Source organism: Typopeltis vanoorti, chromosome 11 (assembly GCF_054136105.1).
Source record: "Typopeltis vanoorti isolate ZY-2024b chromosome 11, IOZ_Tvanoo_1.0, whole genome shotgun sequence".
Taxonomy (NCBI): domain Eukaryota; kingdom Metazoa; phylum Arthropoda; class Arachnida; order Uropygi; family Thelyphonidae; genus Typopeltis; species Typopeltis vanoorti.
Window position 1 is genome coordinate 122,300,720 of NC_143559.1, and position 27,774 is coordinate 122,328,493.

General features: G+C 36.2%; 1 protein-coding gene across 1 annotated transcript in view; it reads right to left on the minus strand.

The window, feature by feature from the left end:
* Gprk1 (G protein-coupled receptor kinase 1) overlaps window positions 1-27,774 on the minus strand; it is a 598,843-nt gene that overhangs the window by 182,884 nt on the left and 388,185 nt on the right. The window contains exons 12-13 of the mRNA XM_090400057.1: window positions 22,029-22,123; window positions 2,641-2,748 (exon numbers count right to left, since the gene is read on the minus strand). Coding sequence (XP_090256183.1) covers window positions 2,641-2,748; window positions 22,029-22,123 — 203 coding nt within the window. The remainder of the gene's footprint in view (window positions 1-2,640; window positions 2,749-22,028; window positions 22,124-27,774) is intronic.

Sequence of the window (27,774 nt, forward strand, 5' to 3'; positions counted from 1 at the left end):
CATATCTTTATGAACATACAGTGATTTCTGATTTAAGCTGGGATCATTAGAATGGAACCCCATTGTAAGTCGAAAACTGGCTGTAATGATGAAGAATTTTTATTCTTCCATTTTTTTTAAATTTTTTTTATTTTTTTTATATGAAGTCACTGTAGGTCTTCTACAATCCTTGAAAGACCCAGAGCTTACAAAGTACTTCCTGAGCATTGGTTGTATTAATAACAGCATTGGTAGTTGCAGATCTTATTTTGTCTGCATTTGCCAAACAAAACAGCAGTTGATCATATATAAGTATTTTGCATGAAGTGAATTAAATGACTAAATGAATGTTAGCAATGATACAGTAATGACCACTCTTGGGAATTACTGAGCACAAAACTATGCTAAACAGGGCAGCATTCAGTGGAGTCTCAGCACTGTAAACTTTTTTAGGATGGAGTTAGGCTATGCACTGCTTATTCTATAAAAGTGTTGACTAAATATTTACAGGGATGAATTTTTGTTAAGATGAGGAGCATTTTTTCTCAAAAAAACATTGAAGGAAACATGTCCAGAATCTCCAAATCCATGGCATTGAGTATGCTACTACACTAAAATTATTAGGGATAAAAGATAGGTATTTTAATGATAGTTGTTGGAAGTTTTTCCACTTGGTTATACTATAAATTAAAGATGCCAAGAAATTATGTTCTTGGTTTAATCCTTTATCCAAATGTAAGCAAACAAAGTTTGCACCTGAAGTATTTTCAGGACAGGGCAACTCACATATAGAAGCTAATGACTTCCCATCAGTTGCCTTAGTATCCCATAATGCAAAGCACGTATCCTTACAGACATGTATAATGCTATGCATTATGGGAAACTATAAATTAAATACTATAAATGGAAATACTATAAATTAAAGATGCCAAGAAATTATGTTCTTGGTTTAATCCTTTATCCAAATGTAAGCAAACAAAGTTTGCACCTGAAGTATTTTCAGGACAGGGCAACTCACATATAGAAGCTAATGACTTCCCATCAGTTGCCTTAGTATCCCATAATGCAAAGCACGTATCCTTACAGACATGTATAATGCTATGCATTATGGGAAGAGTCACTACCCAGACAGGTTTGACCTTTATTGATGTCTCATCAGTGGGAGCCAAATCCAGAGGTGACACCAAGGTTGAAGTGATGTAGAAGTCATTTTCATATATGAGTAGTCAAAAGGTGTCACACCTTATTATTAAATTACTCTGGATTAGAGATAGTTGTTGGAAGTTTTTCCACTTGGTTATACTATAGTATAACTTTTATGCACCAACCAAGAGTTCGCTTATGAAAAATACATCTCCCGACATTTCAAGTTCCTTAGTACCGAATGAGAGTTTTTGCTCTCTTAAGGTTTCTGACTGGTCTCTGAGGAGAACCAACCAGTTTGAAACAGCTATCAGGTCAGTGAAACCTTATCAAAATGGACCAATAGAAAGCATATAGATGCTTGGGTGAGCGCCTATGTCTTCTAAGTGATCTGCGCTAAGGCAACTCGTGAATGCTGGCAAGTTGACTTACCATAATAATAAGAACACCTTATTCCCGTAAAGTCAACTTATTATTCACCTCAACGTATTGGTCAACTAATTATTATTATTACGTAAAACCTCCAGGGAGTCCAAAGACTCATTGAGGGAGGGCACGTACTCTACAACTCCATCTCCGACTGCAACTATCTTCATGATCTACAGCAATGCCATCTACTGCCGACCACTACCACTAGTATTTTCACAGACAATCATAAACATCCATGCCCACCACAGGATTTGAACCCACAGCCTTTTGGCTGGAGAGTGGATACGCTAACCACTCGGCAATTCAAAAATTCTACATTGTCTGTCAACTGCAGATATTCCCTGGCCATATTAGCAAAACAGGTGTCTGAAGCAAAAGTGGCAGGAAAAATATCCAGGGGAGGACCAAAATCAAGATGAATGATACTGTTGGAAGTACCTTAAAAATGATCATAACTGGAATGTGACAAGTAAGACCAATTTGAAACAAAAATGATAAGTAACTGGTAACAAAACTAATTGTGCCAGACTATCAAAGTAACCTGTACAGCCTACTGAGGATAATGATGTTGAATCATGGATTGAGCTACTAAAACTTTTCAACAAGTGGTAAATAAACATGGTACTTATCAGGATTATACTGAGGCCACTGTAATCTTGTTAATAGTAATAGATATTTTCTCCCACCTCATCCAGACAAAAAAGAAACTCAGAAAGGAGAGAAAAAAACTTGCATCTCTTTCATGTATTTTCTTCTCTCTGAAAATTTCAACACAGCTTCAATCCTGTCTAAATAGACAGGATTCAAACTTAGGTTGTTCCAACTCAAGGGAATTTACTGTTCTGACTGCAATACAGAGCATAACTTGCATGACTTGTGTCACTATAGTTAAGAGCCAAAAAAAATTAATATAATTCTACATAACATTTAGATAACAGAATCACTTGTATTAGAATCTGTGTACTTAATGAAAAATTAAACTTGAAAATGACTATTCATTTGTCCAGCATTAATCTGCTGTTTTAATACTGGATGAATAACTAATGGCAAAGTAACATTAGTGGAAATGTTATCACTTAATGCACTTACCCTTTTAATAATTTATATAGCATACAACCTAACGAAAACCAGTCAGCACTAGAATCATAAGCTGTTCCCTTGGACAAAACTTCAGGTGCCATGTAACCATGTGTGCCTCTGTGAAATAAAAATACAATTATTACTAATACTTACTAAAATTATTTAAAATTTTATTTAAATAAATTTTATTTAAAATTTTGGAAAATCTTTTAGGTTTTTCACTTGAAATGGGAAAGTTGGTGCTGTTTATTATTTAATTAAAATGAAATATTTTGACAATTCCCTGAATATCTTATTGCTATACAAGTCATTCTTAAACCTGTTTATAATATCTCTGCTGTAATCATATCTCTCCTGCAGTGTCATCGACAGAGAACTATATTTGCTAATTCTTATTGCTGAAACTGTTCAGAATTACTAAATATTATACTAAGAGTAATGAAGGAAAGTTCAAATAGTAAAATTCTATTGTAACTATTGATTGTATTAATAAAGTAGGCATGTTCCTTTAATGCTTTGTGTTCGATGGGTCTGAACCAGTCGAACAAAGTTGAAATTGTTCTCTTCTTGCAATATTTCCATGATAATGCCTATACCTGTCATTAACACAATTATGTAACATTGTAGTTCTTACACACATTCTCGTTATTCCTCCCATTATAATTTAGTTTCCCTGACTCTCTGTGTTGGGTCTCATACCAGTTATTAGTTTTTCAAGACTCCTGATACCAAATGCATTTAAGGGTGTAACCCACCGTTCTTATACAAATCCAATTTTTTTTCTCAAACTCACTCCACACATCCAAAAACTTGCATCCATTCTTCCTACACAGCCTAAGCATTGAATCATTTGCCATCATAACCCTTCTTAATTCATTTTTATCATAACAAGGTAATATTTTCACTTTCTTACTCTTCACTCTTCCAACAACTCCTTCATGCACTCTCTCATACTGAACTTATCGCTAGTTAAGTTGTTAATACCTACTACAATTATGATCTTGTTTACTTTTCTGTTTTTGAATTGCTTGCATTATATTTTTCATTTTTGCGTTGGGAAAACTTGAAGTTATAATCCACTCATCAACAACACGTTTTATGATACAGTCACCATACCAAAAAAATCCTTCTTTTTACAGACAATGTTACTTACCTGATTTTCGTTACTGACTTACCTGATTCCATGCTTTGTTGTTTCTTATTTTGCTGTTTAATTTTCCTATCCTCCCTATGTTCATTCAAACGCCTCTCGACTTTTTGTGATTCTCAAGTCATTTTTAAGATAATCTGCTTTAACTTCGCTATTTTGGAGGTTAATTCATTTTCAATAATCTCCTTAGTGGGACAAGCCTTCTTGTTCTCAACTTCGCTGCTCTTCTTAGTGTTATGTTTCTTGTGTGCTTTTTCTGTCATTTTAAGCTATATTTAATATTTGATTTTTTTATTTTTATTTTTATTTATATTTATTTTTGATATTAACAAAACTGTTACAAAACACTAAAAACATGAAAATCTACACTAATATAAAACATTCATTAGAAAATGAATGTTTTATACATTCATTTTCTAAGGGAAAAACACAATAAAACAGATAAAAATCACCAATTTTACATGATTTTTACCAAGTTTTATCATTAATATATTAACAATATCAAGGCTTGCAAGCAACAGGTTTTGTTGTAATGTCTTTGGTGTGTTCTATGAAGTGTGCCATGATCTTTATAAAGAGGTTGTTTTGCTGATGTGGGGCTTAGCAGGTGTGTTAGATATCTGGATAGCAATAATGTTGGAGAATACCCTGCATCAACATTGGGTCTCAGGAAAAAGGGCACAGCCTATTGAGACTATAAATTTTTGATACCAGGGGAGATGATGTCTTGACACAAGATGTTTTTTGGTGTCTTCAGACAAGTTAAACATGTTTATTTTAATCAAATTATTGGTCTTATTATGGAAATAACCCACTGGATCATGATCCAGTTTTATACAGGTGTCATCGACATATATCATTCAATAGAGACTGTATGTTTTCTATGTATTCTATGAAATTCATCACAACCACTGTGTTGTCTTTGTCAGCATTCAGTACTAAGTGCTCATATCTTGTTTAATAATTTTTAGTCAATTGATCCATTTTTGTAATATTATTACTACTAGGTGGTTTTGCTTGTAGAAGAACAGAGGTTGTCTGGAGGTGAAAAAAATCTGACACATTTGTAGGAACTCTTAGAACGCTCGGCTTTTTTTTACATTGGCCATGATAACTAATTTTTGAATCCTGTTTGAGGATATAACAAAGCTGAAACCTTATGAAAGGATGTTGAGTTCAGAATCAGATAACGTACACGAGAACTTGTTGACAACTATTTTCTATGGAGTTGGCAAATGAGATTTTTTTTTTCAATGATTAGGCTTCATAGTTTTTTCATTCATTCTTTTATTTGCTGCTTACAGATATGTACTTCAATTTTTCATAAGTAAGCCTATCTAAACTGTTCCAAATGTTCTGGTGTCCACTGGACAACACAGATCTCTTCAAATATTGCATGAACAGCAATTTCTTCAAATTCCAAGAACATTTTGAACAGAAGGAAGGAATGGGCTCTTCTCCTTTGTTAGAAAATTTGCCCATGGACTGTCTTGAAGATAAAACTATTCAGCACCAGGGAACATTGCCTAAAGTTTGACTCAGATATGTTGATGACATATTAATCATTTGGCCAGGCTCTATTACCCAATTAGAAGAATTTCTAATGTACCTAAATAAGATTCTCCATTATATTAAATTCACTGTTGAATTAGAGGTAAATAGGTCTTTACCATTTTTAGACACACTTGAAGATAAAACTATTCAGCACCAGGGAACATTGCCTAAAGTTTGACTCAGATATGTTGATGACATATTAATCATTTGGCCAGGCTCTATTACCCAATTAGAAGAATTTCTAATGTACCTAAATAAGATTCTCCATTATATTAAATTCACTGTTGAATTAGAGGTAAATAGGTCTTTACCATTTTTAGACACACTTGTAGAAGAATCCAAGCAGAATACACTCAAATTTCTCAGTATCATCCAACAAACAATGGATGATATTTACAGTGCTTTTTTTATGGGAAAAAAGAGTGCCGGTACTCACCATGAAGATCTTATTACAACAACTTCCACACTTTTAATATATCCTCGATATACCCTCGTCATCTCTAAATCGCTTCTTGCTTTTGATATCAACTGCAGAATGATGCCCTCAGAGCAGCCATGAGTCCACATATTTGCTAGGGTTAAAATGAGTGAGAGGAGGTCCTACTATCCTGATGAACGTCAGTGCAGAAGTTGTCCATACAAGCAGAGATGATCTAGATGAAGTTACTATAAGATTCATCTGAGAGAAACCCCTTTCACATTCACTGGAAGAGATTGCAATTGTGTCCAAAGTGTGCTTTAGAGGAAGTAGTATGTCCAGGACTTTATTTTCTTGAAGATATTCACGGAAACCAAACTGCTTCTATTTATTTTAAGCGACATTTGCATGCTAACGTTTTAATTTTAGCTTCGCCAAATGTCAGATGCTTCCCAGGATTTTCTGGACAATACTTGGAATCTAAAATCTTAGCACATTCAGGCAAATCAGCATCATCTCCTTCAAGCAGATGCTTTCCAATAGCTTCTTTCCGACTTCTATAGAAAGCAGATGAACTAATTGCAGGACTGTGTCTTTCATTTTTGTGGAGCTCAATCCCTTCAAACTTCATGTTCTTCTGACTTTGAAGAGAAATACTGTAGTACAGACCAGGATTTTCAATTCTTTCTTCAAAAAGTTGAACTGTATTCTTTATCTTCCTGTCTGCTTCATACAAGTCAATATTTCTCTCTTGTAAATCTAGACTTCGTGAACTAAGTTCTTAGAGAGCATCACACATAGGGCCCAAATCAAAAACAATCTCGCATGACGTTATTTTTCTTAAAAGGCCATCATAAAGAAAGCAATCTGTTTTGCTACTTCTGCTTCTTCGTTTGCCTCCAGAAAGTGATGGACGAGAGCTTCAAAGTCTTGCCACACTGCAGAAACAGCGAAAGCTAGATGCAACCCAGCGAGTGCTTAAAATTCTGCAAATTTTAAGAAGTTGAAGTTCTAGAGTCGCTGCACATTCCTGCAGTTCCTTAGCATTCTTAGGTGAAGCATTATAAGTCACATAAAGTTTGTCCGTGAAACTCTTAAAGCGATTCACTCCTTCCACATTGTTCATTGTGTCACTAACAGACAATTCAATGTGATGGCTAGCACAATGCCAGAAAATAACATTAGGAAACTTCTCTTGTATTGGCCTCCTTACACCATTACGCACACCAAACAACATGGTTGCACCATCACAAGTTATAAACAATAAATATTCCTTTACTTAATCTTCAGATAATCCTAAACACTCAAGAAGACTAATTAAAGAGTTTAGAATTCCTCTAGCAGTTACATCTGATAATTCGATCAAATCTAGGAAAAGACTCACAGGAGCTGAAAGTTCAGGAAGAACTACATGAACAATAACAATCAATGTTGTTGTGTTACTAACAGTTGTTGATTCATCAACAAGTAACGATATTTTGTTCTTGGAGTTCACTTAATGTTTTTCCCATTTCATTTGCGATATGGCTCACAATGTTAATGCAAGCATTTGCAGAATGAAGAATGTATCCCATATCTAGGCCATTAAGTTCCTGTAAATTTAATTCATGTTCAAAGTTGTTAAATGATTGAATTCTCCTAGTAACTTTGTAAGTGGCTCGAAACACTTTTCTTGTTACGTCTTTTTTATGGGACAAAGTATTTAGGAAAACTTTCTCTAATGTTTCGTTTTTTTTTGCTTCAGATTTTATTTTTTTTGGCACGCTTTGTGTGCTGCACTGTCCTTATGATAGTAAATATTTTTTCTTGATGACATTAACTGTTGTTGGCGAGATTCTCCAAAATGACAAATTTTACCATTTGCCAACTCCACTGAAATTTTCGTTCCCATGTGTTTATCGACGGCAAGACTTCTGACATCATGACACACTTTACAGCCCAACATTTTATTCTTGACATACAGCCACTTGTTTCTCTCGCAGAAGTCATTTTTCTGCAAAAGTCCAACAACATTCGGGCCAATCAATATCAGAATCTGCTTCCTTTTGATCTTTGGTCTTGGTTTCGTGATCCTCTTCACCAACTGTATTTTCAGTGCTAGTTTTCTGTTTTACAGGATCACAAGTAGATTCAACAATTTCTGCTTCTTCGGTATTCCTTTTTTTTTTATTCATTAGCATAAAGTAACTACTTATAGTGCTCATTTTGAACAATGATTGCACTGATTTAACTTAGATTAATTCAAAACTCACATGAACACCTGCTTGTTACAGAGTGAATATAGAACTGATAAACTGATATTGGAATCAATCAGAAGTGAACACAACTTCCTGTTTCCAGTTGCGTACCAACCTACGAAACAGGAAAGCAGGGTACCAACTTTCAAGTAATCAAAACTGAAAATTCAATTCACGAACACAGTACCATCTACCGGAATATTTATAATACATTTTGCTGTCAATAAATCACAAATTTTTAAAAACTTAAGAAAAAAGGTGCCAGTAGTGTGTACCGCCAGAAAAAAAGCACTGCTTGTATGCCACATCCCATCACCACCACCTGATGGAATTATTTATTCCCTACCTAACATAGCTTACAGAATCTCCACTAATATACAAGGTGTTCGGGATAAATTTGACATATTTATAATTAATTATATTTTTCCGTAAGTTACATGTATTAACACACACTTCTCTTCATTTAAAAGTTTGGACCCTTCTTCATTCATATACAAGATGTCAGAAAGGATGGATAGCTGGAACCCACCTGAATCATGGAAGAGAATAACTTGTATCATGATGATTCGTGCCCGCCATCAAAATAAGGATATTACGACTGCTGCCCAATGCTCCCTGAATACAGTAAAAACAATCAGGCATGAACTAGAGACTTGCAATGGTGACTACGAGGATGTAGCAAGAAGAAAGATCCCTAGCAGACGATCTGATTGCGTTCGTACAGCAGAATTCCTCGCAAATCTGCAGGAACAGGTGTTGAAGAACCCTGGCATTGGAATTCGGGCTTTGTTCGTGGAGTTGCTAACTGTAGTCAAGCCCTGGATAACAAGGGTAGCCAATGGTAGGCCGTATGTATGGCAGTAGGATTCGGCCCCTTGCCACACCTCTGGGAAAAGTCAAAAATGGTTGTCTGAAAATTTCTACGACTTCACCAGTCCAAATGTTTTGCCTCCAAATTCCCCAGACCTTAACCCCATGGATTATTTTGTATGGGGCGCAGTTGAAAAAGACACCAATCGCACTTCCAGTAATACAAAAGCCCAGTTAATGGATAAAATTAAAACAGTTTTTGCGGCCCTTCCCAGGGAGACTGTAGCATCAGCTTGTTCGAGGTTCCGAAGCAGAATTGAAGCTGTGATCGATGCTAATGGTGGTTATTTTGAGTAAATCTTGTTGATAGTATTGTAATTAACTCTGCCTGTAATGTTTTTTTGTCAATTCATTAAATTTAATAGATACAAAGAAGATTTTCTTTTTCCTTACAAAACTGTCAAATTTATCCCGAACACCCTGTATATAAGAGCTCAAACTGCCTCAGCACCATCCTACAAAAGAATGGTTACAATAGAACATAAAAAAAAAAAAAAAAAAAAAAAAAAAAAATTTAGCTAATGCCTTTTTATTCCCGTATATATATATATAGGGAGTAGGTGAGGCCATTTTTAGCCCTATCTAACTTTTGGAGACTGAGTGGACAGTTCAATCTCCACTGGTACCCAATCAGAGATAGCTGGCCCAAGGCTATCACTAATTAAGCGGCACGCAGTGAAGAGTGACAGCTCAATAAGTGCCACCATCTCGTGATCCCTAACCCTAACACTCGTATTTAATGCCTGAAATAATGTGGGTTGTACGGTCAATTTTCTTGAGTTTACGGGACAAAAAACCCGAGTTTCCAGGAGAAAAAACCTGCTTGCCCGTGCCAGAGATCAACTAACTCGGGAACCGGTCGAAAAAAGACTTAGAAAAATTTCCTCTAGTCGCCGACTAGACTCGAAATCAAGTCTTCCTTCGTGTGGCCAAGCACCGTGGTGTGCAAACACCATATCCACTGAGCTACACAGGCTCTACACATAAGTCAAAAAATTTCAACATCCAAGACAGTCAGATGAATAAGAGAAACAAGACTTCAGAGGAAGTGTTGATTTGCCCCAATATACAGTCAGTCACAGATAAAATATCAAGGATACTATGTCAAAATATAAACGTTGCCTTCCCCCCCCCCCCCACACACACAAGATTTCTCATTTCCTGAAGCCTCTAAATCCCTCCCTACAATCTATCCACCTCTCATAAAATCTGGTGTCTACAAGATAAACTGATAGACCAGTAGTTTGCATCAGATAGAACAGATTGGGAGAAGTTTGCCAATCTGAACACATGAAGGATATGGAGAACAAAAGGAAACGCAACTCAGGACTGGCAGTACAACAAACTAAAATGTACCACATAGATTATAGATTTTTCTCAAGAAAGTTTAAGGAATCAGTCGAAATGATCAAACATCCTCAACAGTGCAACAAAAAGGAGAGACGATTTTACATCAAGTCTGATCTTCTCTAATTTGACACTATACACATGTGGTTAATAGTAGTTAACAGCAGACCATGAACCAATAAACAACTTCATAGCAAATGTGCATTTTCCATTGTTATTCCCGTTTTCAAATATTTCATTATGTACATTACCTGTTATAACCTATTTTCTAGTTTATTTATTTATTTCTACTGATGATGTGAAACACAAGAATTTTCAGTAAACTAGTTCAGTAGTCAATAAATTATTCTCTCATCTGTTTCTTTCATGTGGAAGAATAGTGGCAAAACATTTCTAATAGAAAATGAATATCAGGAAGGTAGCAAAATATTTTACAAGCTATTGAAAAAGCTTAGAAATGGAAGAAAGAATACTGAAAAAGGAATCAGAAAGACAGAGACATGAAAACTGAAGTATTCACATATAGAATACTTTATGTCTGTAGTAATTAATTTCAAAGATTGCATAACACAAGCAATGACAGCATGATGGTAGAAAACACTCAACAGGAATTATTATCATTATTGTTATAATGTGACATCTCCAAGGGCTCATTGCGGGAGGGCAGTCTACTCTCTCCACTACACACCTCTTACCGTCTCCCCTACTACTTAATTCTCCACTTACACACTACACACAACTACTACTATTTCCATCTACTGCTTATCACCACCAACACTAGTATTTTTGTCTATAAAATACTAGTGTGGACCACTGGAAATTGAAATATTAGATTAAATGTGAATTAATGATGAAATGAAATACATTAATATAAGTTATATATAAGCGTATTAGTATCAACGAAATAGAATTATTATTATTATTACCACAAGACCTCATGGAGTCAAAGACTTATCTAGGAGGTCCTTTTATCACACACATCTCTTCATACCGAGCCGTAAACACACTCAAACTCTTTGCAGACATCACACTCGCAGGCAAGGCATTCCAATCATTCACAACTCTGCACGAAAAAACCTACCTCTCCCTCCCCTACTCACACCCTCTTTATACAGTTTCCAGGGATGACCTCTGGTTCTCCCCTGATCTCCCACTATTCTCTGTAGAACTTCTCCACCATTGATCTTATAACAACCCCTTACCAACTTGTAGGTCTCTATCATATCTCCCCTCTTCCTTCTCTTCACCAGACTCTGCAAATTACATCTTCTCAATCTTTCCTCATACTCAACATCCCAGAGGTCAGAAACTACCTTAGTCAGTCGCTTTTGGACCCTTTCCAACATCTCTTCATCCTTTTGAAAACCCGGTGACCAAATCTGGGCACAATAGTCCATGTGTGGCCTAATCAAAGCCTTATACAATGGAACAAGAATCTCAGTACTTCTACACGTCAGTGTCCTCCGCATCATTCCCAGAAGCATTTGTGTTCTCTTCACAATTTTGGCAATGTGTCCCCTAAATTTTAGATCCTTATCCACTATCAGCCCCAGATCTCTTATTTCCTCTACCTCCAACAATATATTCTGACCAAGCATAAATTCTGCATCCCATCTTTGTTTTCCAAATTTTAAAACCTTACATTTTGCAACATTGAACTCACATCCCCATTTGCTTGCCCAATCACTCAATTTATTCAAGTCTTCTTGCAAAGCCACAACATCTTCACTACTCTTTATGGTTCGTCCCAACTTTGCATCATCTGCAAACGACTGAATATCTCCATCCAAATCTTCGCCAATATCATTAATATACAAGTTAAATAGTAATGGCCCTAAAACAGACCCCTGAGGCACTCCACTAGTGACTTTCCTTTTCCTGGAATATCGCATCCCCATACACAACTTGTTGATACTTATCAGATAGCCAGTCTCCGATCCAATGCACTAATCTAATATCCAACCCCATCTGCTCTAGTTTGACTGTCAACTTATCATGAGGTATTCTATCAAAAGCTTTTGCAAAATCCAAGTATATCCTTCTCCTCTGTCCAAGGAAGCAGTCACTTTATTGTAATAAGTAAGTAGATTGCTAAAGGGAGGTCATGTTTTAGTAATCTACTTACTTATTACAATAAAGTAACTGCTTCCTTGGACAGAGGAGAAGGATAAAGAGTAATATACTTGGATTTTGCAAAAACACAGATAGGCCTATAGTTTGATGCTTGAGTTTGATCACCTCCTTTATGAAGTGGCACAATCTTGCCTTTCTTCCACTCCTTAGGAACTTGACCAAGTGCAACACTCATATTAAAAAAATATTTCAAGGCAGGTGTCAACTCTCTGGCACTTTCCTTCAGAATATGCAGTGATATATTATCAAGTCCCACAGCCTTATTTACATCTAGTTTACTCAACTCCCCAAACACCTCTTACTCACTTACAGTCAGTCTCTCCTCCCCATCAACAACTGCTCTCAATCTCTCCATGAAGTCACATTCACAAGATTGAAAGATCTTTATGAACTGCTCATTAAGTATCTCCGCCACACATTCTGCTACAGTTGTCTTTATACCATTTTCTCCAATCAATGTCATCCTTCCATAATCATTCTTTCTTTTGCTGGCTATATATCGAAAGAACTCCCCTAGGATTCTTTTTGGTTTCATTAGCTAACTGCTGTTTTGTAAACAACCAACTGGACTGGACTCTGGGGTGTTGGTTGACATGTATACTGCTATGCATTAAGGGAAGGGCCACTACCCAGACTGGTTTTGACCTTTATTGAGGTCTTGTCAGTGGGAGGCAGACCCAGAGTGGTGATACTAAGGCAGAAGCAATGGAGAGGTCGTATTTATTTATACGAGTTGCCAACTGGTGTACCACATTATTATTAAATTACTCTGGATTTAGAGAAAGATGTTGGAAGTTTATTTTGCACTTGGTTAGACTATAATAAATTTAGCTTAATCCTTTATCCAAGTGTAAGCAAACAAAGTTTGCACCTGAAAATATCTTCAGGACTGAGGTAAGGTTGTACATCCCTTGGCAACTCATAGCAAAGGTGGACCAAGCTCTGCCTCCCACTGACAAGACCTCAATAAAGGTCGAAACCAGTCTGGGTAGTGGCCCTTCCCTTAATGCATAGCAGTATACATATCTGCAAGGAGATGTGCTTTGCATTATGGGAGATATTGAGACAAGGAGTGATGAGAGCTTGGTCCAGCTTTGCTACGAGTTGCCAAGGGATGTACCACCTTACCTCAGTCCTGAAGATATTTTCAGGTGCAAACTTTGTTTGCTTACACTTGGATAAAGGATTAAACTAAGTGTATTATATTGAATTCATGCTTACTTTCATAAGAACCATTTATCCATTGTTGAAACATAACGAAATTCAGAACTGTAACAAGAGGAATCTTTATATTGGATTTTCTATACGGGTCATTTAACCAATCTCATATTGGGGGATGGCAAGATTTTTCCTCTTGGAAACTCAGTTTTTTCATTCCACATACAGGCAAATGGCAGAGAACACACAATTTACAGACAAAAAAATACTATTAGTGGGTGACAGATGAAAGATTAAGTAACACAGTGGTGGTTGTGTGGAGTAGAGTGGCCTCCTGTGATAAGTCCTTGGAAGTGTCACAAAATAATATTAATAATAATAAATTTGTACTTTATTACAGATCCTAGTTAATAAAATTCATTTTCCTTATTATTTTTCTTTCATTTTTAATTTTAATGTTTTATTCATGAAATCCAGGACTACTGGCATCCTGGGCAGACATTTTCCAGGCTGTGAGATAAAGGATATGGATTTCAGGACTATCCCAGGTAAATAGGGACAGTTGTCTACCTACTACATCCCTATGATCATACCAGGAAGTAATTAATGATAACTAATGGTGACATTATCCCTCCCACTCTTTTTTTAATGAATTTATGGTAATAAAGCATTTTAAAAAAAGGAAAGGTAAAAAAAAAATACAAAGCACTGCATTTATAAACAATGCAGTTTTTTCTAAAAACAAGTTGAAGATCCAACAAATAACAGTACATACAAGTAAGCAAATGAATTAATATTCTCTATGCACATGCACATCAATGCATTCAAGAATATATTCATTTCATCTGAATGATTTTTGCAAATGTTTTGTCCTGTCTGTTTTCTTGAAAGTACATCAAGAAAACAGACGAGGGACAACACAGTTTAAAAGTCAAAAACAATTCGTGAAATTAAATTTGGGACAAATTATTATTATATCGATACATGTTACTCCTTTTGTATACTTTCTATAGATACATATACACATGCTTGCATTGCAATTTTTTTTTTCTGTCATGAGAGATTTAAATATATATAAAAAAGAAAAGTTAAAGAAACGAGAACAGCAGGCAACACACACAAAAAAACATAACAGTTGACTCTAAATATTTTACAATTGGCATAATAAGAGCATAAACACATTTTCAGTGGACATAAGTAAGTGGACATAAATAAGCCACATCAGTTGTTATTAAAAGAAAGAGCCATAAGGTTTCATTTCGGTGATGTGAAATTACATATGCAAAGTGGATACTAGATCCAACATTATTTCAAAGCCGAATGTTTGTAGAAACTATGAAAGTTTCGTAAGTTGACCTGAGAGGTTACGAGAATACAATCCCCGGCATCTCCGAGTTGCCTTAGCTTGCATTACTTAAAAGACATGGGCCCTGCCCAAATATCTATATATTTACCTTTTATTAGTGCATTTTGTATTTTCGTAAGCTCTCAAGTACGAAACTTTCATAGTTTCTACAAACATTCAGCTTTGAAAATAAATGTTGGATTGAGTATCTACTTTGCGTATTAACATCATTTGTTTTAAGGTTTTTAGCATAGCATGATTTAAACTCAATACATCTTTGAAAACAGAACATCAAAAATTTTTTTTTTCAAAATAATAAAATGTTTTAATATAGAAATGGAAATTAAAAACAGATGTTAAAAAAAAGTGAGAAGTTACAGTTATCAATTATTTAAGGAGTTATCAATTTTGATAACTCCTTAAATAACCTACATACACAAAACAAACGAAATTACAACAGTTAACAGGAACATCACATGGTGAAACACAGAACAACGTGGCTCTGAAATTTATAATTCAGCTATGTATATCATTTACTCAGTTAATTGAAGTTCAAGTAATACAGAGTTCACTGTATATATATATATATAAGGTAGAGATGCAAGGGGAAAATAGTGGTAGTGGTTTTGAGGCAATATGGTGTGAGATAGAAGTGAATAGAATCAAATATTTTGTTGGATGTTGCTATAGAACTGGTAATGTTGAGGAAATGTATAAGCAAATTAGCCAAGCAAATGGGAAAAGGGCAATAATTATGGGTGATTTTAATTACAGCAGCACAGACTGGGATGATGAGATAGCAACCTGAAGTAAAGAAAATGAGTTTCTCGAGTTGCTGAGGGAAATTACCTCATGTAGTATATAACAGAGGACACATGAGGATTGAGGGTCTTGGATTTGATCATCTCATCACAGGATGTTATTATAAATGAGGTGTCAAATCACCCTCCAGTTGGTGAGAGTGACCATGAAGTTATTACCTAGGTAGCTGTCAACCGTGTGAGGACTTCTGTGAGGAAAGGGTATATGTGGAACTATAAAGCTGGTGATTATGAGAAGCTCAGGAAACAGTTTGCAGTTGTAGCAAGGATGATATTCAAAAACTATCTAGTGGAAGCAATGTCTAAATGTATTCCAAAAGTCAGAAGGTTAAATAATGTAGGTGTGAAATGGATGAATGAAGAAATTAAGCATGCAATACAGAGGAAAAAGGCATTACGGAAGCAACATAAGAGGAGTGGTAATAATCAATTCCATGAGTATTAAAAAGAACAGACAAGGAGAGGGACTTATAAGTCATCAATCATATTGATATCACTGTACTCTAGGAAATAGATTTAACTAGAGATTTAGGAATGGTGACAGGCAGAGAGTTAAAGTTTAGATAACATATTGCTAAGATAGCCCATAAGATTACTCGGCTATTGAAGAACGCATTAAAAAGCAAAGAAGAAGTTGTTATTCCTCTTTATAAGGCCTTGATACATTCATATCTGGATTATTGTGTTCAGGTCTGGTCTCCTGGTTTTCTTGGGGATGAGGAAGTGGTGGAGAAGATTCAAAGGTGAGTGACCAAGATGGTGAGTAGTCTGCAGAATGTTCCCTATGAGGATAGATTGATAGTGTGTGGATTGCAGAAGTTGGTTGATAGGAGAAAAAGAGGGGTTATGATAGAAACATTTAAGTTGCTTAAAGGGTTTTATAGGATTGATGCAGGGAAAATGTTTCAACACTTGGCTAGAGGGGCCAGAGCCATCCCTGGAAATTGAATAAAGGTGTAGTTAGTAGGGGTGTGAGGACTAGATTTTTTGCTTGGAGAGTTGCGAATGAGTAGAATGTGTTTCCAGAGTCAGTTGTGAGTGCTTTGTCTGTTAATGGTTTCAAGGAGAGGTATGATAGATTGTGTGGATAGTTTGGGTATCCCACAATGAGTTTTTGGACTCCACAGAGGTGCCTGTAGAAAAAAAGAACAATATCCCATTTATCCTATATAATTTTGAAAAGCTCTTTTTCTTGGCACCTTGTTATATGCCTTTTTCCAGATTTAGAAAACTTAAATACAGATTCTTGTTATATTTCATGATTTTGCAACTATATGTCCTAAAGTAAAAATCTGAGTCCTGACAATCCCCATTTCAGCCTAAACTTGCTTGTTCTTTCTGAAGTTTCTGTTTCCATAATTTTTCTTAGACTCTTCACATGTATGCTTCATAAATCTTATCTAGAACACCAAGTATATAGAACTCCTCCATAATTCCCACATTCAATTTAAATTTCCCTTTTTAGATGGTTACTATAAGAGCATAGTACCCATTTAAAAAGGTGGGTACTAATCATGTATCAAGCACTAATCAGTTCTTCCAGTGTAAAACGTTTCTACCTCTATATTTGAGTACTGCTGAACAAATGTTATTTATTTAGCTGCTTACAGATTTCCACTGTCTGATGGCATTTTTTGCAACATGTATAGTATTGATTTTCCAGATTTAGAAAACTTAAATACAGATCCTTGTTATATTCCACGATTTTGCAACTATATGTCTTAAAGTGAAAATCTGAGTCCTGACAATCCCCAATTCAGCCTAAAACTTGCTTGTTCTTCCTGAAGTTTCTGTTTCCATAATTTTTCTTAGACTTTTCACATGTATGCTTCATGGCATTTTTTTCAACATGTATAGTATTGATATGTATACTCCTGGCTGCATTCTTCTTGAATATTTTCTATCATTGCTTTCATTTAACAATCTTTCAATGTAATTACTGCAGACATCCATAATATCTTGTTTTTATATCAGCTTTATCATCTCTGGTTTCTTTTGGAAGTATTCTCTCCTCCATTTCTAAACTTTCTCAACAGCTTCCAGAATATTTTGATACATTCATAATACTTATTCTATATTATTACCAGTCTTCTCTGGACTTTTTTTTTTAGCTACTTTTACATGCGGCTTGGTTTCTTACATATTTCTTTGTATTCTGTCATGTATCTATTGATTTACACTCTGGGAAAGTTTGATATACTTTCTACCTTTTCCAGGACAAGCCATGGAGCCTAACATGAAAGGAAAGATGGAGAGGAATGAGTCCACTATAGTTTTTTTTTTTTTTAATTTTCCATCCTCGCAAACAATCTTACCACATGTTAATAATGATCTTAAATACTAAATTTCATTAAATTTATCAATATAGAAAAAAAAATCAAATTGTTTTATCAATAAAAACAGTAAACTTAATTGAAAAAATAAAAAAAAAGTTTTTCTTTTCACTGATTACTTTTGAACTGATTTGTTTTGACGGAACTTACTGCGTAGAGGAACACATACTGAATTATCATTTCAAACTGTTTTGTGAAAACAATCCAATTAATAACAAAAGAAATTTTTTTTTTTTTCTTCTTCTTTTGCTATATATAGTAGCTTGAATATCAGGCTACTATAGTGCTGTCATAGTAGCCTGATATTCAAGCTACTATGACAGCACTATATGAATTTTTATATATCATTAGTGATCTTCTATCAACAATTTCCCTCCAAACTGTCTTCCAATTTTCCTAAACACACACACACACACACACACACACAGTAAGACCCCGTTTAACACCCTGCTTAATGCTAATTCACTATAACGCAGCTTTTTCCAAACCCTAAAAAAGTGCTAAATTTACGCTAATTCAATTTATCACTGTATTTCCCCTTGAGCCATATATAATACGATTATTCCTGAACCCGAACCAATCAGCGAAAGGTTAAAACAAAACAAAATTGATACAAAAAAGCATTTCGCTAGACATTAAAATGCAGGTGCTCAAGCGATTAGAAAAAGGTAAACGTCAAGTTGACATTGGAGCTGCTTTAAATTTGTCTACTTCTACTATACAAACAATTTTAAAAAAAAGAACAAAATTAAATGTTCAGCAACCACAATCTCTTCTGCAACAAAGGTAACCCGATCTAGAAGCAATGTTTTAGAAGAAATGTCTTTTCATTTGGATTGATGATGAAACCGAATGCAACATGCATTAAGTCAGGCAATAATCATGGAAAAGATCAGAAGGATTTTTAGTCATATTCAAAAACAAAGAGAGGATACGAGCAAAAACTTTGTAGTGAACAGAGGTTGGTTCAATAGATTTAAAAAAAGAAGCAACTGCTACAACATTCGAATCACCAGAGAAGCGGCAAGTGCAGATACTGAAGCTGCTTCAGCCTTTCCATCAACTTTAAGAGCCATAATTGAAAGAGGAAATTATCCTCCTGAACTAGTTGTTAATGTTGATGAAACGGGACGTTTCTGGAAGAGAATGCCAAGGCACACATTTATATTGTGCAAACAAAAGCGAGCAGCAGGATTCAAAGCTGCAAAGACCATTTAACCCTTCTTCTGAGCGGTAACGCCAATGGTGATTTCAAATTAAAACTGTTGCTTGTGTATCATTCCAAAACACCATGAAAAGAAAGTTAAGATTATAAAAATAACTTAAAATTAAAGTAAATCTTACTTAAATATAAAGAGCCAACAGGCTTCATTTCGGTGATATAAACATTAATTAAATTAAAGGGATATGCCTGCAACATGACATCATGTTGCAGGCATATCTTTCTGACAAATTGTTGACATATTGGACTTTCCCAGACCAACAATCAGTGATGCCATACTGAGATGGAAGTGTAAGGAGTCAACTGCAGGTGCTACTTGCAGTGGACAACCCACTACACTCACCGAACATGACCATAGAAAGCTATGAAGGATAATATATAGTAGCTGACAAATGGCAGCTTTTCTGGGTTTTTGAATGCAGAGTTCTGGGCATTGACTGGAACATAAATCTGCCCAAAAACTTCAGAACCAAGGATCACAACATTTGTTCCATGGTAGGACCACAACATGCAAGCCCCACTGAAGACAATGTTGATTCAGGTAATGCAAAGATCATATACAGTGGGAGATGGAAGTTTGTAAAGCTGTGTTATAGAGCAGCAAATCACACCAGACCCTCTACCTGAGCAGATAGACAGGTGTGTGTGTGTGTGTGTGTGTGTGGTTGATTCCTGGTGAATGTCTCTTACTAGAGTGCATGACCACAACTATGAAATTCAGAGGTGGCAGTGTGATGTTATGGTCCAATTTTTTCCTTGCATGGCCTTGGACCTCTGTTTGTGGTGCCACAAACATTGAACTCTGAGATGTATCTGGACAGTGTACTGCACCATAAGGCCACTGCTATAACCACATGGTTTGTGGACATGAATGTCACCACTGACTGGGCTCCACAGAGTCCTGATCTCAACCCTATTGAACATCTGTGGGGTAAACTGGAGCATTGGGTGAGGTCAAGGAAAGTCTGCCCACAACGTTCCAGGACCTCATTACAGGAAGACTGATCCAAAATCCCCTTTGATTGCTATCATACGCTTGTGGAAAGTAAGCCACATAGGATATTATGGTGCCCATTGACTTCTTTCCAAGCAGTGTGTGTGTGTGTAAATATATATCTATGAAGAAGACTACTGGTGCTCTCTCATTAAAGATATTTCGAATGAAGAGGAAAACAGAGGCTTCACCATGCTTCGATATATTAGATCTATTTCCATAACAATGGCTAAAATACTTAAAGAATGTGGAAACAAAGTTGTATTTATTCCTTTTATCAAGATGAGATCACTAATCCAATTCACAAAACTTTGACATAGCACACTTAAATATTCAGGTGTATATCAGCTATGGTGCCAATTGCCAGTCATCTTATTATGGACAGACAGAAAAATTGATTGTACAACTTATTGATGAACATGTCCGAGATACTGAATACCATAGGAGTGAGACCTCAGCTTTGTGTGTCATCACATGCTCTTTTTGGCTGACTCCAAGATGCTTCGGCAACCAGACATGAAGTGTTATGGGATGGGATAAGCTGGAACTATTACAGTTAACAATAATTTTGTCAATAAAAATTTCTTACTGAAACCAAACTGTTGTAATAGATTTCACAGTATGATATGAACACAGATGGATAAGAAAATAACTATTTATTAACTTAGAAGCTAATATTTCACTGGTATTATATCCAGCATCTTCACAGCACACAACACAAAGTTTGTTACAAAAGCAAGCCAACCACAATCCGGTGTAACAGTGGGGCTAGTATAAGTAATTGCAGCGGGCAACACAAGACTAAAGTCCTAATATGGTGCCATCTAGGTTTAAAAAAAAAAAAAAAAAAAAAAAAATTCAAAGTTTTGAAATAGTAGTCCAAATGATAGTCTTAGAAAGTTTTAAAAATAAAATAAAATATAAAATAATATAAAAGTAATAAATATTAATTTGGTCTTAGGATGACTGTCTCCCAAATCTTTGGTAGATTTATACAGCCATACTTGTTAAGGTTTGGAGTATGTTTTAAGGCTTCTGTTGATTCCAGGAACAACCTCTCTGACTTGTAGAAGCTTCTGTGCATTACTTTTGTTTCTTTCCAATTGATCCTGTGTGTAGGGTCAATTGGAAATATTAGCTTCTAAGTTAATAAATAGTAATTTTCTTATCCATCTGTGTTCATATCATACCGTGAAATCTATTACAACATGTCTGACGAACACATAAGCCTATCCACGCGTATGAAACCAAACTGAAACAACATAGAGAACATTTTTGGTGTATCCTAACCAAAACTTTTATTATTAAATTCTATCCAGGCTGAAGAGATGTAGCCACACTTGTCTCTTTACATTCCAAAAATTGGAACGATTCAACAATTTTTTGCATGAATTCCAAACACCAAATCTGACTAAAATTTGTTAGCTAAAATTCTGAAATAAATTGCCTATGGGCAGAAAACATTATAAAACAATTCTTACAGTTAATTATGTATTTTACAAAAGGCACTGAACAATGCAAATATTGCAATTTATTACTTTTTGTTTTTCTATGCTGTAGGAAATCTCTGCATGCATTTATGCAAATGTAACTCATAAAATTATTCTGAACAATGTCAAATATTCTTAAAATAAGTTAGTTCATTAAAAACGTTTTATACAATAGCCTATGAAAAGTTGTTGAAAAATTTCTAATTTCTGAAAAACATTTAAATAAGAAGTTAAAAAAAATTTAAATCATTTAAAAAAAATCTTTTTGTGTAGTGCTTTTCCATTAAGAAATTCAATGAGAGAATTAAAAATAAAAACTACTTACACACTAGCATGAGGTTTCTTTTTGGAAAAATCACAAGCTAATCCTAAGTCTGATATTCTTACATGACCATGTTCATCTAGAAGAATATTTGCTGGCTATATGTATATAAACAAGAAATAACAGCCTGCATCAGAAGAATAGTTGAAATTAATATATGCTAATCAAACCAAACTAATTTATGTGTTTACTGTTATTTACAGACAGGTAATCTAAGACACTTTATAATACTAGAACTTCTTGTAGAATTAAAATGATATTTTTACTAAGAATGAATCTGGATAATTCCAATTTCATTATTTTTTTTTTAAATTTGAGAATTACTTATCAGTTTTTCTAATATTCAAAGGGGGGAAACAAAAGAATAAAAATTATCCATGTTACCAGTACTAAAATCCTGTAAAGCAACAATTATACAATGTACTTAATATATGATTATTGCAGTAATAATCATTATATAATATACAGGATGTTTGAAAAAGAATGTCCCGATTTGAAAATTGTATATCTCTGTTTTCATTATTAATTTTCATTATTTGTTAAAAATAAAGACAATATTGAGGGGGCGCTAGTGGGTCAAGCGCTACGAATGTGTTTTGAAGAGCTCCTGATTCAGATAAGTTTTACTAGGAATAATTAAGTATATATGCGTAATTGTTAAAGTAAGAGCGGCTGTAAACGTTGTACGCTACCGATATTATTAGTGTGGGGTTTTTTTCTTGCTTAAACTAAATACGAAAACGTTAATATTAGACCTAGTAACCTGCAGGAAAAAAAAAAAAAAAAAATGGCGGCGGCATTGTCATTCCATGATTTTAATTTGGATTTCAGTCGGTTCGTTAAGTGTGAGGTCTGTTATATGTATTCCTTCGACTACATAAATGATTTGTGGATGTTTAGCGCGGATGGAAGAAGGGTGTGTGCGAAATGCGACCTGAACGAGGAATTGATGAATGCGAATATGAAGTTGATGACAGAAAGTGCTAGTACCGATAGTGTCGCGAGTGCACGTTTGAAAGAGAAGGATGGCGGGTAAGACAGGCCAAAAAATGTTAAAAAATCAGGAAAAAAGAAAAAGAGCGATTTGACAACCGTAACGGATGTTAAAAGGGACGAAAGTAAGGCGGAAAGAAACGAAATTGAGAGAACGAATGAAAGTAGAAATGGCGTGGTGCAGAAATCGCAAGTAAAAAAAATCAAAAGAATGAATGATAGCGAAAAAAGAATGACTGATGGCGAAAGTTGGACGCATGTTGGAACGAAAGTACTGAACCAAAGAAAGATGAATGACAGTAAAAGTGAGAAGAATGATAGCGAAAGTTGGACGCATGTTAGTCCGAAAGTACGGAAACAAAGAAAGATATGTGAGAGTGAGAAGAATGATAGTGAAAGTTGGACGTATGTTGGACCGAAAGTACGGAAACAAAGAAGGATGAATGAGAGGGAAAGTGAGAAGAGGGGGTCGAGAGTTAGAAAGTTAGAAAGATTTAATGATAGAGTGAATGTGTCGCGAGGTTCAGAAGGTGAATTGGATTGGATGAAGCAAGAAATGAAATTAAGAGAATTCAGGTCAAAACTATTAAAATAAATCATGATGGCATGAAAGAGATAACAAAAGATGAGCGAGTGGCGTTGTATGGCGACTCCATTATTAAAGGTGTGCTAGAGGATAAAATGCACAAGGTATGTTTTCCAGGCGGAAAAATGAGTAGAGTGATTGAGGCATTGAATATGAGGCGGGAACGAGCAAAAGAGTTAATTGTATTAATTGGTACGAATGATTTGAGAGAGAACAAAGAGCATGTCAAAATGAATGTCAGGAGACTGCTTGGAAAGATAAAGGAGAATAGTGTGACAGGAAGGGTGGTCAGTGTGTTGCCTAGGTATGATTGTGGTGAAATGAGGCGGAGAGCAAGGATTATGAATGATATTCTGGCTGAAATGTGTGAGGAGATGGGAGTAGAGTTTGTTAATGTGTGGAATGAGTTTGAGGGACGAAGTGAGCTGTATGGGAGCGATGGACTGCATTTGAGTGGTTATGGTGTGAGTCGCTTGGAGAGACTGCTGCTGGAAGGTAGAGAAGTGAATAGAGAGAATGAATCAGATCGAGAGGGGAGTGATGTGGAAGAGCAGGAGAGTAAGACAGGAGAGATTGAAGGAGTGGAAATGAATGTGGAAGTGAGTGGTATGAGTATAGAAAATGAGAGAATGGGTGTGCAAGAGGAGCAGGGAAACGGCGAGGCTCAGGGTGGACAGGGATACACAGCGTGAGAAAGGTGGATGCTCCAAGAGGAGGTGAGAGAATGTGTAGGCAGGAAAGTAATGGGATGATCAGGGATCAAAAGGAAACAGATGGAATTGCAAAGGGTTCTAAAATGAAGAAGCAGAAAGGGAAATGGCCCCAGTCCAGCATGGACAGATCACATCGAGTGAGTGGTATCAGTGGAACTAGCTGTAGATCCAGAAATGAGTTGTTGTGTTTGTTTATACCAATGCTAGAAGTATAAGAAACAAGGCGGATGAAATGGTTGCACTAATTGCGTCTGTGCACCCAGAGATTGTCGGAATAAGTGAGACATGGTTAGATGAGGATGACATCCTGACAGGAATAGAGATGGAAAGGTATGATGTGTTTCGTGAGGATAGAAGGGGTTTTTTTCTTGCTTAAACTAAATACGAAAACGTTAATATTAGACCTAGTAACCTGCAGGAAAAAAAAAAAAAAAAAAATGGCGGCGGCATTGTCATTCCATGATTTTAATTTGGATTTCAGTCGGTTCGTTAAGTGTGAGGTCTGTTATATGTATTCCTTCGACTACATAAATGATTTGTGGATGTTTAGCGCGGATGGAAGAAGGGTGTGTGCGAAATGCGACCTGAACGAGGAATTGATGAATGCGAATATGAAGTTGATGACAGAAAGTGCTAGTACCGATAGTGTCGCGAGTGCACGTTTGAAAGAGAAGGATGGCGGGTAAGACAGGCCAAAAAATGTTAAAAAATCAGGAAAAAAGAAAAAGAGCGATTTGACAACCGTAACGGATGTTAAAAGGGACGAAAGTAAGGCGGAAAGAAACGAAATTGAGAGAACGAATGAAAGTAGAAATGGCGTGGTGCAGAAATCGCAAGTAAAAAAAATCAAAAGAATGAATGATAGCGAAAAAAGAATGACTGATGGCGAAAGTTGGACGCATGTTGGAACGAAAGTACTGAACCAAAGAAAGATGAATGACAGTAAAAGTGAGAAGAATGATAGCGAAAGTTGGACGCATGTTAGTCCGAAAGTACGGAAACAAAGAAAGATATGTGAGAGTGAGAAGAATGATAGTGAAAGTTGGACGTATGTTGGACCGAAAGTACGGAAACAAAGAAGGATGAATGAGAGGGAAAGTGAGAAGAGGGGGTCGAGAGTTAGAAAGTTAGAAAGATTTAATGATAGAGTGAATGTGTCGCGAGGTTCAGAAGGTGAATTGGATTGGATGAAGCAAGAAATGAAATGGATGCGGAATGAAATTAAGAGAATTCAGGTCAAAACTATTAAAATAAATCATGATGGCATGAAAGAGATAACAAAAGATGAGCGAGTGGCGTTGTATGGCGACTCCATTATTAAAGGTGTGCTAGAGGATAAAATGCACAAGGTATGTTTTCCAGGCGGAAAAATGAGTAGAGTGATTGAGGCATTGAATATGAGGCGGGAACGAGCAAAAGAGTTAATTGTATTAATTGGTACGAATGATTTGAGAGAGAACAAAGAGCATGTCAAAATGAATGTCAGGAGACTGATTGGAAAGATAAAGGAGAATAGTGTGACAGGAAGGGTGGTCAGTCTGTTGAGTCTTGCCTAGGTATGATTGTGGTGAAATGAGGCGGAGAGCAAGGATTATGAATGATATTCTGGCTGAAATGTGTGAGGAGATGGGAGTAGAGTTTGTTAATGTGTGGAATGAGTTTGAGGGACGAAGTGAGCTGTATGGGAGCGATGGACTGCATTTGAGTGGTTATGGTGTGAGTCGCTTGGAGAGACTGCTGCTGGAAGGTAGAGAAGTGAATAGAGAGAATGAATCAGATCGAGAGGGGAGTGATGTGGAAGAGCAGGAGAGTAAGACAGGAGAGATTGAAGGAGTGGAAATGAATGTGGAAGTGAGTGGTATGAGTATAGAAAATGAGAGAATGGGTGTGCAAGAGGAGCAGGGAAACGGCGAGGCTCAGGGTGGACAGGGATACACAGCGTGAGAAAGGTGGATGCTCCAAGAGGAGGTGAGAGAATGTGTAGGCAGGAAAGTAATGGGATGATCAGGGATCAAAAGGAAACAGATGGAATTGCAAAGGGTTCTAAAATGAAGAAGCAGAAAGGGAAATGGCCCCAGTCCAGCATGGACAGATCACATCGAGTGAGTGGTATCAGTGGAACTAGCTGTAGATCCAGAAATGAGTTGTTGTGTTTGTATACCAATGCTAGAAGTATAAGAAACAAGGCGGATGAAATGGTTGCACTAATTGCGTCTGTGCACCCAGAGATTGTCGGAATAAGTGAGACATGGTTAGATGAGGATGACATCCTGACAGGAATAGAGATGGAAAGGTATGATGTGTTTCGTGAGGATAGAAGGGGTAAAAAGGGAGGAGGAGTGCTATTGATGATAGAGAAAGAGTTATGTCCATACAAGGTAGAGATGCAAGAGGGAAATGGGGCCAGTGGTTTTGAGGCAGTATGGTGTGAGATAGAGGTGAATAGAATCAAATACTTGGTGGGATGTTGTTATAGACCTGGTAATGTGGATGGTGGTGATAGTGAAATGTATAGTCAAATAAGCCAAGCAAATAAGAAAAGGGTGATCATTATGGCAATATAGACTGGAATGAAGAGATAGCAACTGGAAGTAAAGAAAATGAGTTTCTTGAGTTTTTGAGGGATAACTACCTCAGACAGTATGTAACAGAGGGCACAAGAGGATTAAGGGTCTTGGATTTGGTCATCTCATCAGAGGATGTAATTATCAATGAGGTATCAAATCATCCACCAATTGGTGAAAGTGACCATGAGGTGATTACTTGGGTGGTTGCCAGCAGTGCAAGGACCCCAGTGAAAAAAGGGTATATGTGGAACTACAAGGGGGGTGATTATGAAGAGCTCAGGAGACAGCTTGCAGGTGTAGCATGGAATGAGGAGTTAGCTGGAAAAGAGATCAATGCAGCTTGGGGGATTTTCAAAAAATATTTAGTGGATGCAATGTCTAAATGTATACCACGGGTGAGAAGGTTAAATAAGTTAGGTGTGAGATGGATGAATAAAGAGATTAAGCATGCAATACAGAGAAAAAGGGCATTGTGGAGGCAGCATAAGAGAAGTGGAAGTAACCAATTTCATGAGTTCTACAAAGACCAGGCAAGGAGAGTGACTTGGTTGGTGAGAGTAGCTAAAGAGAGGTATGAACAGCAGTTAGCTAATGAAGCTAAAAAGAATCCTAGGGAGTTCTTTCGATATGTAGCCAGCAAAAGAAAGAATGATTATGGAAGGATGACATTGATTGGAGGAAATGGTATAAAGACAGCTGTTGCAGAATGTGTGGTGGAGATATTTAATGAACAGTTCATAAAGATCTTTCAATCTTGTGAATGTGACTTCATGGAGAGATTAAGAGCAGTTGATGATGGGGAGGAGAGACTGACTGTAAGTGAGGAAGAGGTGTTTGGGGAGTTGAGTAAACTAGATGTAAATAAGGCTGTGGGACTTGATAATATATCA